General features: G+C 41.9%; 1 protein-coding gene across 1 annotated transcript in view; it reads right to left on the reverse strand.

Moving 5' to 3' along the window:
* Positions 1-3,814: 3,814 nt before the first annotated feature.
* PLGRKT (plasminogen receptor with a C-terminal lysine) overlaps positions 3,815-19,516 on the reverse strand; it is a 1,070,348-nt gene continuing 1,054,646 nt past the window's right edge. Inside the window, exon 5 of the mRNA XM_044061128.1 lies at positions 3,815-4,862. Coding sequence (XP_043917063.1) covers positions 4,741-4,862 — 122 coding nt within the window. The 3' untranslated portion in view covers positions 3,815-4,740. The remainder of the gene's footprint in view (positions 4,863-19,516) is intronic.

Below are 19,516 nucleotides of genomic sequence, written 5' to 3' on the forward strand. Positions count from 1 at the left end.
GTCCAAGAACAGATCTCTTATGTACACCAACAGAGACGGACAGAAAGGGGAACAGATCTCATTTCCATTATACAGCCTGGAGTCCGTTGATGAGATATCTGTGGAACCAGTTAAGGAATTAATGGGAAAGTCCTAGGAAGAGTAGTTAATGGAACAGGTGCTGGTGTAAAACTATGTCAAATGCTTTTGACATGTCTAAGAAGAGGGAAGATACTACGTTTAGGATTTCAGTAAAACTGAGCAGAGAGGCAGTGGTACTGTGGTGACGTCGGAAACCCCACTGAATGTTGAAGAGGAGACTGTTATTGTGAATATAGGAAAGGAGTGGGAAAGAATACATTTTTTAAATATTACGGAGGGTGGAGGTAGAATGGTTCTAGGTCAGTAACTGGAGAGGTTGGTGGATGTTCCTTCTTTATGCAGAGGTATGATGTGGGATTTTTTTTATCAGATGGCAGGGATGTAGCTTTTTGTAATTGAGTGGATTATGAGTACAGATACAGTGTGTGTTATAGCATCTTCAATGATTCTGATGTATTCTGGTGGCAGGTTGCCAGCAGCTGATGTGGAATGTTTTTTTTAGTTTTAGAAGATGTTTTTTGATACAAGAGGTTGATACTGGCAGGGGAAAAAAAGGATTTTGGTGATAATGAGTACTGTTTGGGATACTGAGGCTGGTGGGTGGTTTGTTAAGTAGGGAGTGGACAGAGTAAATGAAAAATGTACTGAATTGCGTAGCTATAGGGACTGAGTTGTTGGTGAAGAAGTCATAGTTTGGCCTTGATGAAGGAAGTCTTTTAATTGCATTCCAGAAAGGCTTAGCATTCTTTTTGTGGTTGTTCTGCAGACTGGAAAAGTATTTAGTTTTGTCTGATTTGATTTTGTGTTTAAAAATGTTCCTAAGCTGACTGAAAATAACAGTTAACTTTCTCATGTTCTCAAAAGAAGCAGGTATTTTTTTTTTTTTAACATGAGTCTGGCAATTTCATATCCTGAAGGATAAAACAGCATGTTTGGTCCAAAAATCTATCAAATGCTTTCCCATCCTGAAAAGGGAAATGTGGTAGCATTCATCAAAATAATGAGCAGTAAATGAATTTGATAAAGAAACAACTGCAGGATCAGATGTGGGACAAGAAAAATGTTATTCAACTGTCCAAGGTACTATGTATACCCTACCACCTTTTTTTAGTGGCCTGTGGATGACTGCCAGGCATACAACAAGGTGTCAAGAAAACATTATCTAGAGCTGATTAAACAGCTTCAAACTGATGAAAATTCACTTGTGATAAGTCATAAAACTTCTGCTGGGAGATGGGGATTCCAGACTGTTCGCACTGAAATAAATCTTTCACTTTGCTGTAGTTTCACAAAAGAAAACTATACCGGGGGAGCTCTAAAGAAATGTTTTCCTCAGGAAAATAATCATCATCTTAAGGGGAAATACTGAAGAATACTTCCCCCTCTAGTTCCTGCTGTTCTGACTAAGAAAATAGAAATAAAATATTTAAGACTAGAAGTAATCCCTTTAATATCCCAGTAAGTCTTCTCTGTTCAAGACAGAGGGAAAAGGAGAAGTCACATACTTCACTGTTTTAGTTTTCCTGGAAAAAGGCCAACTCTGGTAAACAGGCACCACTCTGTTAAGTGGTAAGCCTTTATCTATTACTTCTCCCAAGACCAACAAGAATGGCTCTCTTTTGCCTGGTAAAGACTAACAAACAGCCACAGAAGACATGATTAACTCTCAGTCCTTCATGGCTGCAAGTGTTACACCAGAAAGACCAAGAGATGACAATGAGCAGTCCGAAGAATCCAATCTCACCACAGCAGAGTCCCAAATCAGTGTTCTATGCTGAGTTAGAGCCAGCTATACCTAAGAAATATACTTTTTGCGAATGGAGGAAAAAGAATCCAGGAGACTGATATCTGCTCCATATTTCATCCAAAAAGAGTACCAGCAAGGCAGTTAGCAGAGCCTGCATGAGTTGGTAAAGCAAATGATTATTTTAAAGACAGACTCAAAAAACCCCCCAGAAAATCCTATGCAAACACGATTATTCTATACAGCAGTGTAGAAAACAAATTAGTCAGGAAAGCTTTAACACACGTTTTTTTTCATGCAAGCATTCTTAACTGAAAAAAATCCCTTCACATGTAAAGACAGTGCAAGAAATGTCATTTCAAAGATAAAAGTAAGTAAGTTTTCATAGATGAACACAATTAAAAAAAATAATTTAGTGGATGGTTTCTTCAAAGGGAACCTATCTGCCTAGCCTTGAAAAAATGTTAGTCAACTGTCAGCTTCATGAAGCCTGCATTTTAATGGCAAGAAAGTTCTAAAGCTTTTGGTGCTCCAACTGATTTTTTATATTGGAGCTCTGCTCAAGCTCCTGGCAGTTAGAGTGCATTTAAAGTGCCCTTAAGTTTAGATAAAAGAGTCAGTTGGTCATATCCTTTGGAGGATGTAACCCAAGTAGCTTAGGCTACTGCAAGACTGATCTCAGACTATATATCATTAATAGAAAATCATAACATTATATGAAAATGCACAGTGTGAAAGCAAAGAATGTATGTACGAGAATCAGTCACATAAAGAAATATTATACTGTATATAACCACTGCAGTGATATTCTACATGACTCTGCTTATTTGTTTGAAGGCTTGCATGGCCTGTCAGGAGAGTAATGCATACAAATAAATCTTGATGCTGAGGCAGTGATTCATGCTCCCTGAAGGGCGATGTTAACAACACATGAGTATATGCAGTAGTATGCTATGGGACAGTCGAATCAAACAAGTGAGAAATGTTACAGGTCCGAGACGTCAGATCTGAACTGTAGAATTTGATATATGTACTTTAAATGCTTGTGAGTTAGCTGTATTGATGTGCAGAAGGTCTAGCAAAATCAGTTAGAATATGGACTTCATTGAGTTTAGACCCACATCTACTTTAAGGATTAAAGTATAACAGAAAACTAAATCATATGGAAAAATGTAAGTGTTACTAAAAAGTAGTCAGAACCAGGTGTGAACCAACCTTCAAAAAGGACAGAAGCATTCTCAAGATTTGCTAGAAAAAAGAAATCTATTTAGCTTTTTAGTCTTGGGCAACCCACTGCCATTTAAAATTTTACTTGAAAAGGACTGCAGCCTTTCTGTTTCTAACAGCAACAGCTAAATGTTGTGTTGTTTCATACATCAGTTCTTTTAGGATTAGAACCAAGTGCCTTGGGGTTAGCCACCACACTGAAGATGACATCAGCACTCCTCATAAATTTTAAAATGAACATTCTCATTCAAGTTTTGGTTTTACTGTGTTGCAGGCTACTGTATATTTCATACTTTTTCAGACTAATATGATTTACTGCAAGTTTCTGGATTTACCACATTGGCTTTTGTGTTTCTATCAACAAAAAAAATCATATCATAATTACAAACATACAAGTGGCACAAAACAAGACAAAATAAGTTATGATTATTATACTTGCTGTTCAGTCACAAAGAAAAACAAAACAATCCTAACAGAGAAGACTAAGTATGTGGAAAGAATATTTCTATTACGTTCTCCTACATGGCATAATAATTTTCTAATGTTGTCCTTTATCATATTTTATTTTTTTTAACTCCACTAAATTACTACCGGAATGTGCTTATACATTTTCAGAAAATATGATTTGAGAACACAAGTAATTAGATGGAACCTAAATTCAGTATTACTTTGTATAACCAATACACACACACACACACACACACACACACACACACACACACACACACACACACACACACAATAATGACACTAAAACAGGGATACAGATACTGCATTTTAATAAAAATTAAATACAATTTCAAGCATTTTTTAGATTCAGATGATACCAATGCTCTCAAATGAGTGAAGGGCAATGTGATACTTTATAAACCAAAAACAACGTCACTACGGCATTCTTTATTGCTTAAACAAAACTGCAATTTTCCTCACTATAATTTGCTGACAATGTCAGGCCTGCTGGTACAGAGGAATAGTGGCTCAGGTGTCTACTGGAGTTGGTGCTGGGAAGGAAAGGAACAAAGAAGCTCTTCCTGCCTGCCTTTCCCAAGTGGATGGCATGCTAATGAGAAAGGTAGACCATCTATTGTTGCTCTGGTGCAAAGAGGTGCACTGAACTGTCATGCTGCTGGGCACGTGGAATGGCCTGTGTAGGGTAAATGACCCAAAACCCAGGGTGGTTATAGTTACATACGTCACATCACTGCCCACATATCCTACAAACAGCAATGACCGCAAACAGGTGGTAGGGCCTAACCAACAAATCATTAGCTGATGAAGTGGTGACTTTCGGGCTCTAATACCTCCTGTCTGAGACCCATCATTGCTGGTGAAGAGGGGCAGTGATAACCCCAGCTTGGAGGAATTAAACACCTGTGTAAAGCTACATAGTGCCCATGGACTGAGGTGGAAGAGGATTAGGGCAGCTATGCTGCAGTGAGGATATGAGTACCTTCCCTTACCATGTACAAAGGGATTGCAAAAAATATAACAATACTTTGCTGATAATAGTGAACGCAAACTGAACATGATAAAGACAGCACTGGAAACTGATTTAATTTGTAAAAACATCTTGATATGACATTACTTTTCTCTTAATTAATAATCAGCAACATGGTTTAAAATAGTATTTAAACAACTGTAGTCAGTTTTAACAATTCATTTCCAGCCTGCGACATACACTAACATAATTATTTCTCAATGAAAAACTTGCTCTGAGCTCTTCTGGCTTTTTCAATGTTATCAAAAGTGGGTACACCTTTAGGCATTGTTAATTTTTCGTACTCTGTTTCCATTATGTTCTCAGCTTCACCTATGAAATAAAAAATGTTTCACTTTATAACTGCAAAAATGTTTCAGATTCACTTACCACTTATTTCCATATTCAATATATAGTACCATACTGGTGAAACGTGTGCATACTAATTAGTGCAGATGCAATCAAGAACATCATGAAGCCATATAAGAGTGTGCCCACAAAGACAATAATAAAGTTTACCTTATCTTGAAGCACTAAACTTTACTACAATCACATCTCTTTTCAGAAGTCAAAAGTACAGTTGTGCAAAACTTACTATAACAGTAGATGTATAAATAGAGCACTGTTGCAATAATGCTAACTTATGGAAGTATCCAGCCAAGGATACTATACATCTGGCCAGTCTACAAAAGCTTAGTGACCTTCCTCTTGTGCTACATGTCTGATCCAAGACCTATGCACAATACAATGTGCTGGTACGTAAGGGACATCCATAACCCCTTTTCTCATTTTCGTGCATGGAGTTGGTGTATCACTTCAATCATTCAGAGCCAAGGTTCATACACCAGGACATGTGGATGTGAAAATTCTCAAGCTTTCTTGCCCCAGAAAAAGATTCAGCCTACTGCTCTAAAAGTATACAATCTGATACTAACAGAAGAAAAGGAGAGCAGAAGGGAACAGGGGTCCACCTCAGCCTTGGATAAAAAGGGAAGAAAAAAAACTTGAATAAAGGGGATGGATGGAGGTTGCATATACTGCAAGAATGAATTATAACATTTACTGTTATCATAAGTTTTTACATAGCTGTACTATGTTCATATGTTCATCATATGACTGTTGCAGTAATTCTAACTCATGGGATAATTCCCAGAGCTTTTAGAAAGACAAGGTTGAGGTATGAGTGACAGAACTGAAGTCCAGTAAATGTTGAAGGTTGGTACTGGGAAGACGTGATCTGGTTCTGGAAAAAGCATATATTTTGTAATGTTTGGTAAAAGTGTGAATGAAAGACAGGGTAGCTGCTTTCAAGATGCATCTACAGTCAAGACCTATGAAAAAAGCACCAGAAGAAGCTACAACTCTTTTAGAATATGTTTTAACATGACTTTAGATACATTTTCCATGGGAGGAACAGCAGAAAGAAATTACATGGGAAATTTATTTATTTATTTATTTAACATTTGTTGACCGGGAAAGTCCGACTAGGTTCCACAGATCCTGTTTTCAGCGGAGGCCCAGGGAGAAATGCTCCATCTAGATATCTAGATATGGTCTAAACCGGAGTGGTCTAAACCGGAAGACCATTATTTTCCCTCAAAAAAAAGAAACAAGCAACTGATTAGACTTTGTAATGTTTTTGTCCAAGTTGTCTGTGGACAGCCAGAAAATAAAGGATTCTTTGCCCCCCCCCCCCCCCCATTTTGAGGACTAGGGAAAATATAGGGAGGTAGCTAGACTGGTTAAGAGTATAAAGGAAGGGTTTATTCTAAGGGCGACCCTGCCTCTCTATGAAAATCCGGAAAAGGGGGCATAGACATGAATGCTTCTAACCCAAAAGTCTTTTGACAGATGTTGGAAGTCTGTTATAGGACTGTTTCCCAAGTGCAACATTTTAAACTCACAGAAGGGTGGCAGTTATAATTTTTCAAGAACATAAATCAGGTCCTGAGCAGGAATAGATTTTCTGGGAGGCATGACATGTAGGATAAGTGCACCTTAATGGAGATGCAAGCTAGACGTATGTTGAGCAGCTCACACAGTTATTTGTGGATGATAAGGCTCCTGCCCCCTGTTATGTCACCACAAAGAAATTCTCTCCCACCTAGAAATACAAGATTTTCTTGTTGTAGGTTTTCTAGCTTCCTTCATTGGCTGTAGCACATCCTCAGAATAATGGTTCCTTAAAGGATTTAGAAAATTATTATCCACACTGTGATGGTTCAGTGTCTTTAAGTTTGTATGAATTACAGAGCAAGTCCATCTTGTGGGGGTCACATGTGGCAAATGCCCTTTGCTAGACAGAAAATAAGGGAGACACAGTATGTCCCTTTACCAAAAGGGGATCACCAAAAGCATTTTCAGACTGTATTTCTGAATTTTGAGAAGTAACTGTGATGTGAGAGGAAATGGTGGAAAAACATACAGGAATTTCCCATTCCATAGAAAGGAGCTGGCATGTTTTCCTAGCTCTCTTGCAAGGGACTCTGGAGCAAATAAGTCTGACTGTTTTGTTCAGAGTGGAGGCAGACAAATCAGTCTGGGTTGTTCCCCACTGATGGACAATATGAAGGAAGACCTCTCTGTTCAACCTGTATCTGGTCTTGTAGTCTGTCAATTAATTAATTTCTGAGAGGATGTACAGGTTGCAGGAAATACTGCGATGAACACCAAGGTCCCAACCCATCACTACCAGCCTGCAAAGCTGGTAAGACTTTGTTACTTCTTGTTTGTTTATGCAACACATGACAATGTTTTGTCTGTAAGGGTGTGAAGAGTCCACCAAGTTCATTGTGATGGAGACTGGCGGACAAAGATTAAGGTTCCATTTCTCAGATGTTTATATGCTTTCTCCTGTCCATCTTGTACTAGATTCCCTGCACTTTGAAACCTTTTGAACAACTCCCCCAACCAGCAAGGTCTATTGCAACTGTTGAGACTTTTTGAAGGGGAGGGGGAATAAGAAAGAGAATGCTGTGCTGGGGTCTTCTGATTGATCCACCAAAACATCTCTTTTTCCACAAAAGACAAAACAGGAACTGGGAAAGGAAGAGGGTGGCAGTGCTATACCCAACCTGATCTGTTGTATCACTGAATTTTCCCCATATGGAGTCTGTCAAAAAACATAATTTGGATTGTGGATTCCATGAACCCCAGGACTTTCAAAATCTCTCTTTCATAGGTTTATGTGTAGATTTATGAGTGATAAAAAGTAGCCCGTCAAGAAATGGATTTTTTTTTTTCAGGAGAAGAAAAGCCATCGTGCTGGATGAATTTAAACCATACTAGAATACACACTAAAAAGAGAGAGAGAGACTGATAGTGAACTGTAAATTTTGAAGATTTTTTTTAAAGTGAAGTGGCCTGAATGGGGAAGTTGTTCAAACCATGATAGATATGGGTACCTTGGATTCTGTACAATCCTACGACAGAGGGCAGACACTGTGAAAACTTTTGGTGCAGTAGAAAAACTTGAACAACCTAAAATGCAAAGCAGTAAATTAAAAGTGATATCACAATGCATGGAATCTCAAAAAATTTCTGCAGTTTGGATCGATCAGAATATACAGACAAGCATCTTTCAAGTCCAAGGTAACCATCAGACTTTAGGGAAAGATCAGTAAGAAAAGAGTTTGAAACATTAGCATCTTACATTTTGGAACTTTTAAAAATGTGGCCAGATTGCATAAATCCAGAACTGGTCTCCACATGCCTTCTTTTCTTAGAAAAAAGGAAAAGTCTGAAATACACCCCTTTTTCCTTCTGATAGTGAGAGACAGGTTCTATTATTCCTTGACTGAAGAGGTCAGACAAGATTGAAAGGACTGAATGATGTCGGCTTGAAGGCAACTAAGGTACTAGGGAGGAATTCCAGTGAAGTCTGCACCCAGTTTTATGATGTCCAAAACCAAATTATCAGATGTTACTACTGTCCAAATGGGAAGGCAAAGAGAAAGTGTGCCTGAGAGGTTGTTTGGGGCAAGGCTGAGGTGGTGAAAAGTACAGTTTTGTACCTACCATAGATGTAGATGTCCGAGAGGAATGCATCTGCAGTCCTTACAAATGGGTTGTCCTGTCGTCAGGCAGCCCTTCGGTCGGCCAGATTCCAAAGTCTGGGTCTGGCTTCGGCTGGTGTCGCACTTCACCCGACGTCATTGCGGCAGTTATTCGGGTATAAAGGCATCAGCCGACGCCATTTTCCTCAGTGTTTCTTGCCCCAGATGCCAGGTGCCCTCTTGGATGGCTAAATTTGGATAAATGTCAAAGTTTCCAAATAGTAGAGAGCAAACACACAAAATAAGCATGTATGTACATATATACAAACAACTACACCATAATAGATCCCCCCCAAGCTAGCTGAAGATTGGCAAATACCCTAGGAGTACCTCAGAGGGGAAGGAGGGTGGGTAATCCTGACTGCAGATGCATTCCTCTCGGACATCTACATTTATGGTAGGTACAAAACTGTACTATGTCCTTCAAGGATGCATCTGCAGTCCTTACAAATGGGTAGAATACCATAGCTAAACTAGGGGAGGAGGAAATGCGAAGATATTATGGTGTAGTTAGGATCCCTTGCAAAACAGCAGTGGCAAAACCAGCACGGGATCTAGAGTATAGAGGTAAGTTGTAATGCTTGGCAAATGTATGCACGGAGGTCCAAGTAGCAGCCTCTATAATGTCCTTGGTAGCCACTCCTCGTAAGAAAGCTGTGGTAGTGGCAGTAGCCCTTGTGGAGTGAGGCCTGATGTTCTCTGGAGTTTTCTTTCCATGGTAGGAGTAACAAAATCTAATGCAATTTCCTATCCATTTGGAGATTGTCTGTTTAGAAATTGGTTTTCCTTCCTTTCCTGTTGCATATGCTACCAGAAGCTGGTCAGTTTTTCTATTGTTTTTTGTCCTGTCCAGGTAGTAGCGTAATTGTCTGTGTACATCCAAGGTATGTAAGAGCCTTTCTCCCCTGTTCTGTGGGTTGGGGAAGAATGTAGGAAGGTGGATAGCCTGATTTAAAGAGACTCTGGATACCACCTTAGGCATAAATGTAGGATTTGTTCTCATGGACACTGTATCTTGATGGAAGATCAGGAAGGGTTGCACTGCCATTAATGCTTGTAGTTCAGAGACCCTTCTTGCTGAAGTTATTGCCAGCAGGAAAGCAGTCTTCCAGGATAAGTATTGTAATTCTGCTGTTGCTGCTGGTTCGAAAGGAGGAAGAGTCAGTTTTTCTAGCACAAAGTTCAAGTCCCATGCTGGTAATGGAGGTTTCCTGGGAGGTTTTACATTTTTAATTCCTCTGAGAAACTGTCTGAGCAGAGGATGTGAGAAGACAGGAGGATCCAAGCTGTATTCTGCTGAAATAGCTGATGCATGTATCTTGATGGAAGAGTAGGACAGGCCTGTATGGAAGAGCTCCGCCAAGTATTCCAGGATGTTGGCTATGTTCACCAGTGTCACATCTTGCCCCTTTGCAGTACTCCAGATGAGATATCTTTCCCATTTTGCTGCATAATTCTTTCTTGTTGAAGGTCTACGAGCCTCCATGATTATGTCTTTAATCCTTTGGGATAAATTTGGGTTAATTGCTGTTATGTAATGTTCCAGGCAGTTAGCTGCAGAGTTTTTAGGTTTGGATGCAGGATCTTGTAGTTGTTCTGTGTTAGCAGTAATGGGATCAGGGGCAGTGTCCATATTTGTTCCCGGGACATGCTCCTCAGCAGTGGATACCAATGTTGTCTTGGCCAGTCTGGGGCTATCAGAATGATCCTCGGACGCTCCTCTTTGATCTTCAGAAGCACCTTGTGCATCAAAGGAAGTGGTGGGAATGCGTATGCTGTCAGGTTTTTCCAACTGAAAGATAGGGAGTCCACCTTCCAAGCAAGTGGGTGGTAAGTCCTTGTGCAGAATTTCTTCAACTGGTGATTGAATGGGGATGCAAACAAGTCTATTTGTGGTAATCCCCATTCTCTTGTGATGGTTTTGAAGATGTTCGGATGCAGCATCCATTCGTAGGCATCTGTTGTAGTTCTGCTTAATATGTCTGCTAGAATGTTCTCCTTCCCTGGCACATAAATTGCCTGTAACTGAATGTTGTAGCTCAGAGCCACATCCCATAGGTCCAGTGCCAGCTGGCATAGAGGGTATGAGTGTGTGCCTCCCTGTTTGTTGATGTACCACATAACTGTGGTGTTGTCTGTCCTTATCATCAACTGGCCTTCTTGGAGAAAAGGTCTGAATGCCTGGATTGCCAATTTTACTGCCATCATTTCTTTTAGATTTACGTGCAGATGCAGCTGGTCTTGAGTCCATAGGCCTTGAATGCACTTGTCCATCATGTGTGCCCCCCAACCGAGGTCTGAGGCATCTGTCGTGATGGTTTGTCTTGGTTGACTTTTGCAGAAGGGCAATCCTGTGTTTGATTGGCAGGCCTGAGCCCACCATAGGAACTCTTGCTTCAGGCATGGGATCATTGGAATTTTGGTTTCTAGGCTGTGCTTGTGCTGGGACCACAAATTCTTTAGGTACCACTGTAGCTTTCTCATATGCAGCCTGGCATGAGGGACCAGTATTATGCAGGATGCCATGAAGCCTAGAGCTTGTAGCACTTTTCTTGCAGTTAGATGGTTCTGCTTTGTTAAAGCCAAGAAGTAGAGAGGTAGTTGCTCTTTCTTTTCTGCAGTTAGAAATGCCATTTGTTTTGATGTGTCCAGTTCTGCACCCAGAAAAGCTATTCTTTGGGATGGAATCAGCCTTGACTTTTTTGTATTGACTGTATATCCCAGGGCTTGCAGCAGGTAGATGACTCTTTGTAAGTCTTCTGACAGTTTGTTTTTGTTGTCCGCTTGTATCAGGCAGTCGTCCAGGTAGGGACAGATTTGAATCTCCTGAAGTCTGCAATGAGCAATTACTGATGCCAGGCATTTCGTGAACACTCTGGGCGCAGTAGATAAGCCAAAGGGCAATGCTGAGAATTGATAATGCTCTGATCCTGCAAGAAATCTGAGGTATCTTCTGCAAATTAGTCTTATGGGGACGTGCAGGTATGCCTCCTTGAGATCTAGAGTTACCAGCCAAGACTCCTTGCCCAGCATGGGAAGAAGCTGCTGTAAGGTCAGCATTTTGAATTTTGGAACAATGAGGAATGTGTTTAAAGCGGACAGGTCTAGTATAGGCCTCCATTTGTTTTCTTTTCTTGGTACCAGGAAGAGTCTGGAGTAAAATCCTTCCCTTGCTCCATAGATGGTACCTTTTCCACAGCTCTCATTCTTAATAATTGAGATATTTGTTTTAGAGCTTCTGTCCTTTGAGTAGGTGGAAGGTTTGGCATTCCTCTCTTTCCTGGTAGAGTATGGAAATGGAACCTGTAACCATGGTCTATAGTTTGCAAAATCCATTTTTCTCTTGTAATGCAGTGCCAGTTTCTTGAAAATAAGGTTAGCTTTCCGCCTAAGGGTGCTTCTAGTTGTTCCCTGGTAGGCGGTGCCACCGCCAAGTCACTGTGATTGAGTTGTTGTAGTGGTGGTGGCTGTATCCGTGCCTCGTTGGTTGTTACCCTGCCACTGGCGACCCCTGTAGGCACCCCTGGATTGGTTTCTGCCTCTAGAGCGCCTATTCCTGCCTCTTTGTGCCTTAGAGGAGTCCGGAAAGGACCAATTCTTGGAGGGCCAGTTCCTGCTAAACCTTGGAGGTTGAACTTGTAAGAAATCTTTCACTGTTTGCACAGATTTTGCTTTCTCTTCCATCTTTTTAGTACCTGCTGTGCAGGGGAACCAAATAAATTGACCTTGTCCATAGGTGCATCCAAAAGCTTAGATTTGACGTGTTCTGGTAATGCCTGTTCTTTCAACCATGCATGCCTCCTGATAACTGTGCCAGTCATGGCTGATCTAAAGGAAGCCTCCAGTGCATCATAGCCACATTTTAAAGAATGGTTACTAACCTGCTGTATGTTATGTACCATTTCTTGAACATACTTTTTATCTAAAGATTCTTCAGAGGACAGTTTTTTAGTCAACTGGTCAAGCATAAACTCTTGATATTGAAGCATATGAAATTGGCAGTTCAAAGCTCTAGCTGACAAAGTAGCAGAGGTGTAAACTTTTTTACCCCATCTCTCTAAGGACCGGGATTCCCTTCCAGAGAGAAGGAGTGTTATAGTAGAAGTATCTGCTACAGCTTTAGGACCCTGGGAGATAGTCTCTGGATCCGCAAAAGGAGCCTTATATAAGTGGTGATGAGTGTCCGGGACCCTATAGTACCTATCGGGCTTAGCAGGAGCCGGAGGTAAAGAATCAGGAGCAGTGCAAGCATCATTAAATGCATCATCAACAACAGGGAGAACTGGAGGTATAGCTAAAGGCCTATGCTGTGGCAAATGTAGAAAGGTCCTAAGCCTTTTTCTAGAGTCTGAGAAATCTTGGCCCTGCCACTGAAATTGTTCCCTCACAGCATGCAAGGTTTCCCCAAAGGAAAATTCCTCAGGAGGAGAGGCTGAAGGGATGGACTCCTCAGCATCAGAGTCTTCGTAAGGAGAATAAGAAGCCTCAGGAGGGTCTGTATGTTCTGAGTCATCAGAGGAATCATCTGTGGATACTGGCTCAGGGGCTCTGCTCTAGGCCTCTTTTCTGGAGGAGGGAGAGAGGCCCTGTCTGGATGAGGCTGGGCTCCACGAATTAAAGAGATGAGATCCTCAGCCAAAGAAAGCATATGGGAGCTGGTGCTGGGCCTGTGAGAGGGGGGCTTGGCAGGCACAGATTTTGATACTTTGGCTGCTTTAGCCCTGGCAAAGGCCTTAATAGACATGGCTGGAGGAGGCCTAGCAGCTCCACGTGCAGGGGTAGAGATATCCAGGGGAATGGTGTCTGATAAATCCTGTGAAACCGCAACAGAAGGTTGGATTTCAGAAGCCGTTTCTACCAGGTTTGAAGAGGCCTCGGTAGAAGGCAAGTTATCGGCTGAAGAAAGAACCGCTTGCTCGGTTTCAGCCGAAACCGAGACACTCGAGGTTTTCTTAACCGCGGTTTCGGCCGAAAAAGCGGACCGCGAGTGTCAGTCCTTTTCTTTGCGTTTTTTGGTTATTTGCGTAGTCGGAGGATCCGACGGCATAATGTAGGCAAAATCGGAGCCGAAAATCTGCTCAGCAAAGTCCGACCGACATCTAAGCATCCGTCGGTTAAAAGAAGCACAGGCTAGACAAGCTGCTACGTCGTGGTCTGGGCCTAAACAATGTATGCAATAGGAGTGGAAATCCTTATGAGGTATTTGTTTCCCACAAGATAAACAGTTATTAACTTTCTCTGACATCGGCTGAGGCAAGAAAGAGTCCCCAACGGGGTACTTAGCTTTATAGAAGTCTTCGAAGTAGTATTCGGTAGTAGTAATCTCTGGATCTGACCGACCGGCACTTGCGAACAGCTTCTGCTTCGGGCGCCACGCGGCAAGAAAGACTGGGGAAAATGGCATCGGCTGATGCCTTTATACCCGAATAACTGCCGCAATGACGTCGGGTGAAGTGCGACACCAGCCGAAGCCAGACCCAGACTTTGGAATCCGGCTGACCGAAGGGCTGCCTGACGACAGGACAACCCATTTGTAAGGACTGCAGATGCATCCTTGAAGGACATCTAGGGCAGAAGATAGAAGTTGCAATCTTTTTCTGAGAAGAATCCTTTGGACCCTTTAAAATCAGACTTTGGTTTCTGCTGCCATTTTTTCTTAAAAGATTTTTTACTTTTCTGCTGAAAGGGGTGTTTGGCTATTTTGGAAAAAGGGACCTGACTTAGAGTGATAGTTCCTCTGAAACTTTGGAATAAGGGAAATAAAAAGCTGTTGGAACCATTGCCTTATCTTTCTCCTTTCCAATAAATTCTTGAATATTTCAGGAGAAGAGGAACCAAACAAGTTGTCCTTATTCACAGGAGCAGTCAAAGCTTTAGCCTTAACAGCTTCAGGTAAAGATTGGAGATGAAACTATGAATACCAGCTTAAGACTGATCCTGTAACAGCTGCCTTACAGGTGGCATCAGCAGTGTCATATCCACCCTTCATGGAATGTCTTGCCACCTGTGTTGCAGAACTGATCATGTTTTGCAAGGAAGTTTTAGAGTCGGGTTGGCTTAGCACTAAATTTAGGTACTCTATCAAAAATAGATAAAACATATCTAATCATATGGGTTTGGTAGTTAATGGCACAGAAAACCAAGGTGGCAGACACATGCATCTTCTTTCCATACCTATACATGGTTCTGCTATCCTTGTTATTTTGTAAAACACTGGAAGAAAGAAAACTTTTAGAAGCTTTATCTGAAATAACAGCTGGGTTAGGGGAAGGATTCTTATGTAAATACTTATGGGTGTCAGGAACTTTATAATACCAGTCTGGTTTCTAAGATTCATGGGTTCCTGTGTAATTACTAGGCTAAAGGCTACAGGGGAATTTTAAGCGTAGCCAGGCTTCTCAATGGTGAGAATCAAGTCCTGTACCTTGTGACTGTGAAGTAAATAATAATGCCAATCTCCACAGGAGACTGAGATTCTGTAGCTAAAACAGACAAAACAGTTATCTTCCAAAGCCTCTAACAGTGTACAGAAAAGGGTTTCAGAATATATATTTGAAGGTTGTAGTATTTTTTTCTGATTTAGAAACATGTTTGCTTCCCAGATAAAATACTACCACATTTTGTGGCTGGTATCACCAAAGGAAAGTTGTTCCTGAAGAGAGTCTGAAGACAGAGCATCTTCACCTTCAGACTCAAAACTTGGAAGAATGCATTTGGGAATAATCATCCAGAGATTCAGAATCAGATTCTGAAGATTTGTCCTCAGAAGAACACACTTTTGTTTGTGGGAAGTAAAGAACAAATGAAACTTAGTGAGGAAATGAGGGCTTTAAAAAGTCCCTGCAAAAAGTTAAACCACTCCTCTTGAGGGTCCCAATGGGGGAAAAAGGTATCATGAAGTGGGGGCTCACCCCTGACGTATCTTTAAGAGTGTTCTTGGTGCATCATCTCTAACTAGAATTTGAGAAATATCTCCAGGTCCCTCTGAAAGAAAAAACTTTGGCTCTACCTTTGTGGCTTTATCAGCCATCTGATTAGAGAGGGTCTATGTTAGAACCACGAAAACTTACTTCAGCGAATGGTATTTTACATTGAAAATGCCATTCAATGAACTGTTATAGTGAGATTGCTGTACAGTGAAGATCGGAAAATTTGCCCTTTCCTCACTGTAGTGCGATCTCAGAGTTGGTATATATATATATATATATAATTAGCGTGGGGCTCAGCCCTCCATAAAAGCGAGTTCGACGAACGGCATTTTCGATGTGAAAGCCGTTCGTTGAACTGACTTTTTGTGGTTCTAATACAGACAAATTAGAGATGCTAGCTGCTTCCATCTTGTTAGTCTCCAAAGGAGTTACAACAGTGGGAAGAAGCCTGGATGCTGGGTGGTCTGCAGGCTTATCACTCACCTAAACAGAGTTGTCTGACTCTGACTGAGAAAAAGAAGCGGGCACATCTGCACTTTCTTTCAGTATTTTAGTCTATTTTCTTGGTCGTGGAGGGACATCTGTGGAAGATGATTCTGAATGCATCCTAGGATGTGCTAGAGCTTAAAGATGTTTGTTTTCCAGGTATAAATTAAGGGTGATAAAAGGCTTTGCAAGGGCTTGGGTACAAAAGATTGGCAAACTGTTCACTCTTTAAAATTTTATTTCAGTCCGACAAAACAGACACTTAGTATGTCTATCCTTATGTGGGAATTGCTAAATGTGGTCACTTTTCCCTCTTTGAGATTACATGAAATATTAATACCAATATGAAAGAAATCAAGAAGGAGAGGAAAGATCCTCAATGGGGTGCTTAACTGCCCTTAGCAAAAGTAGCTGACAGACCACAATTCTGATGGAGTCTTCCTTCATGGACTCGCAGTAAGAAAGTTTAGAGGATTTTTGCTCCCCCATGTCTCTTAAAAACCAGCATATGATCATAGGAGGTTACTAGGCAAATGGCCCTGGGGCCGTTACAAGCCTAGCCAAGACTTTATCCCCAAAAAAGAAACCTCAGTCAGCACCTGTCACCCCAGTCAATGAGGGACACAGGTGGAACCATTGGGGACAAATTTGTGGTTTCCCACCCACTCATCAAGGTTGTGCTTGAAGAGGGTCAGTGAGGTACTCTGTTTGACGTGTATGGGAAGTCTATTCCAGAGATAGAGGACCCTCTGGGAGACAAACCTGTCTCTCCAGCAGGTTTTGTTAATTGCATATTATTTATAATAAACTCTACAACAGAAGGAAGAAACTGTTGCAGAAAAAGGTGAAGTCTCAAAAATGGAAGAATTCCTTTATTAGCCTCAACAAAACGGTGAGATCCCTCATTCAATCCTCCAAAGCCAGCTATGAAGGCAGAATTACGGCAGACACTAAAAACAACCACAAAGCCTTCTACAGTTATATCAAGGAACTCCATGGCAATACCCAGATTTGCTCTGAGTTACTGCACAATGGTACCTCCTATACTGAGCCAATAGACATTGCCAACATACTGGCTGACAAATTCAGTGCCAACCTTACCCCTCTCTCCCCTGCTAAAGGACCAATCTCAATACCAGAAGAATGCCAGGCACCCAACATTATTGCAGCACAGGTTAAACCTGCATTGTCTAAGGCCAAGAATACAGCGTCCATAGGACCCAACAATATCCATGGATGTGTTCTACATGAATTACAAAGTGAACTGGCACCACATCTGTGTGCTCTGTTCACTCACAGCCTCACCTCAGGCTTTATTCCTACCGAATGGCACACTGCTCCAGTCATCCCTCTCCATACAGGAGGAGTGACTACAGACCCTGGAAATGATTGCCCCATTAGCCTGACGAGTTTGATATGTAAGGCTATGGAGCGCATCATCATGGACCTAATTAACAAGGATACAGGGAATCTCCAAACTCTAGATCCCACACAATTTAGTTTTGTGAAAGGTAGATCATACCTGCTCAACCTGAGTCAGTCACAAGAGCGGTGGATGAAGGTAAAGCAATTCATTCAGCCTACCTCGATCTGGTCAAGGCCTTTGATACTATTCCTCACTCAGGAATTATTGATAAACTCAGCAAACTAGGCATCAACCCGTATATTGTTAGGTGGGTTGCAAACTGGCTCATAGATAGAACCCACAATGGGGAAGTGGACTCCAAATCAGACTGTTGACTGGTCATGAGTGGAGTCCAATAGGGATAGGTCCTGGGTCCTCTCCTGTTTGGCATCTACTTCTCAGAAGTCCAGACCAACACGGAAAGATTCTGGCTGACCAAATTCACAGACAACTGCAAGCTGGGAGCCATTATTAACTCCCCAAGTGATGCAGACATCCTACAGAAAGGCCTCACTGAAACCAATGACTGGTGTCGAAACCATGGCCTTAAGCTTAATGCTAAAAATGTATCATCCCCTTTGGGAAAAACTCAGTTCCCACTAATTACCACATCGATGGGAGCCCACTGAACACTGAAGATGTTAGAAGCGATCTGGGGACAAAGGCTGACATCAACCTCTCCTTCAACCACCACATTGCCACTGTGGTCAGAAAGTCCTTCTATGTAGCACATCTCATTACCGAGGGTTTTTCATCCAGGAAGAAAGAGGTCATCGTTTCTCTCTACTCTTCCCTCATTAGACCAGTCATAGAGTGTAATGCCCCATTTGGCATGTACCTCACTAGATACCTGCAACAGTTGGACAGGCCACAAAAGTAATTCACGAAGAGGATCCTAGGCCTTAACCACATGTCCTACATGGACAGACTCAAAAAACTCCAGCTATTCTCTGTCTCATGTCGTCTACTAAGAGGCGATCTCTGCTTGACTTACAAAGCCATGTCTGACCCAGCTCTGTTAGAAATGCTACATCTAAAGAAATTTTAATCCCTCTGCACCACGTGCTCCAGAGTCCTCAACCTCATTACCACAATCAACAGAACATGCTGGAGGGACAGGTTAATAACCCAGAGACTACCCATGCTCTGGAATAGACTTCCCATACATGTCAAGCAGAGCACCTCACTAGCCTTCTTCCAGCGAAATCTTGATGAGTGGATGGGAAATAGAAAGTTCACCCTGGGGATCACTCCAGTGACTCTACTTGATAGAGGCACTGGGAACTAATGATGGGCAGCACAATGCCAGGGCACGTCTATGGGCCAGGCTTGTAAAGGCCCCAGGGCCATTAGCCTAGTACACACCTATGAACCTATGCTGGCAAACCCCATTAGCCTAGTACACACCTATGAACCTATGCTGGCAAACCAGTCTGGAGGTGGGCTTGTCTTTAATGAAGATAGAGACTCCACCAACCTTAGTCTTCCTGACCTCATTTTGGGTCGGAATGTATGGAATGAGGTACAACCTGGTAAGGGAGGGGTGCTCTATGCAGTCTTGAACCAAGTTTCTGTGACTGCACAGATGCTGGCATCTTGCAGAGCAGTCTCTCCAGTGAGTGCATTTTCAGGTTAAGGCTCCTAGCATTAAGTAGCATGACCTTCAGTTTGCATTTTGGCAGATCTTTTATGCTAGAAGATTTGTCTTTGAAACATAGCCTAACAAAGGCACAATGGGGGCGGCAAGAGCCTTGGCCAGAATCTGGAATCCCAGGGGTGACAGGTGAAGGCCATCTCTGGCAAAGCATCAAGGCCTGTCCACCATGCCATCCCAGACAGATACTGGATCCCCTTGGAAAGACACCAGAAACCAAGCCAATTGTTGAAATCATTTATTTTTTGTTGGTACTGTGGTATCATTCTTGGTGAAGGTAGGATGCTGCTTAAGGCTAGGGTCAAACCTGTCTGGAACACGTACTCTGAGAGCCCAATCACATCTCTCTTCATATAGTCCAGAGAGGTACATCTCAAGTCATTCACACCAACATGGACAATGACGAGTCATACTTTTACCTTTTGTGGAGAAACTTGAGTGCGTGCGTGATTTGGTGG

Source organism: Protopterus annectens, chromosome 2.part0, assembly GCF_019279795.1.
Source record: "Protopterus annectens isolate FY-2018-M chromosome 2.part0, PAN1.0, whole genome shotgun sequence".
NCBI lineage: Eukaryota > Metazoa > Chordata > Ceratodontiformes > Protopteridae > Protopterus > Protopterus annectens.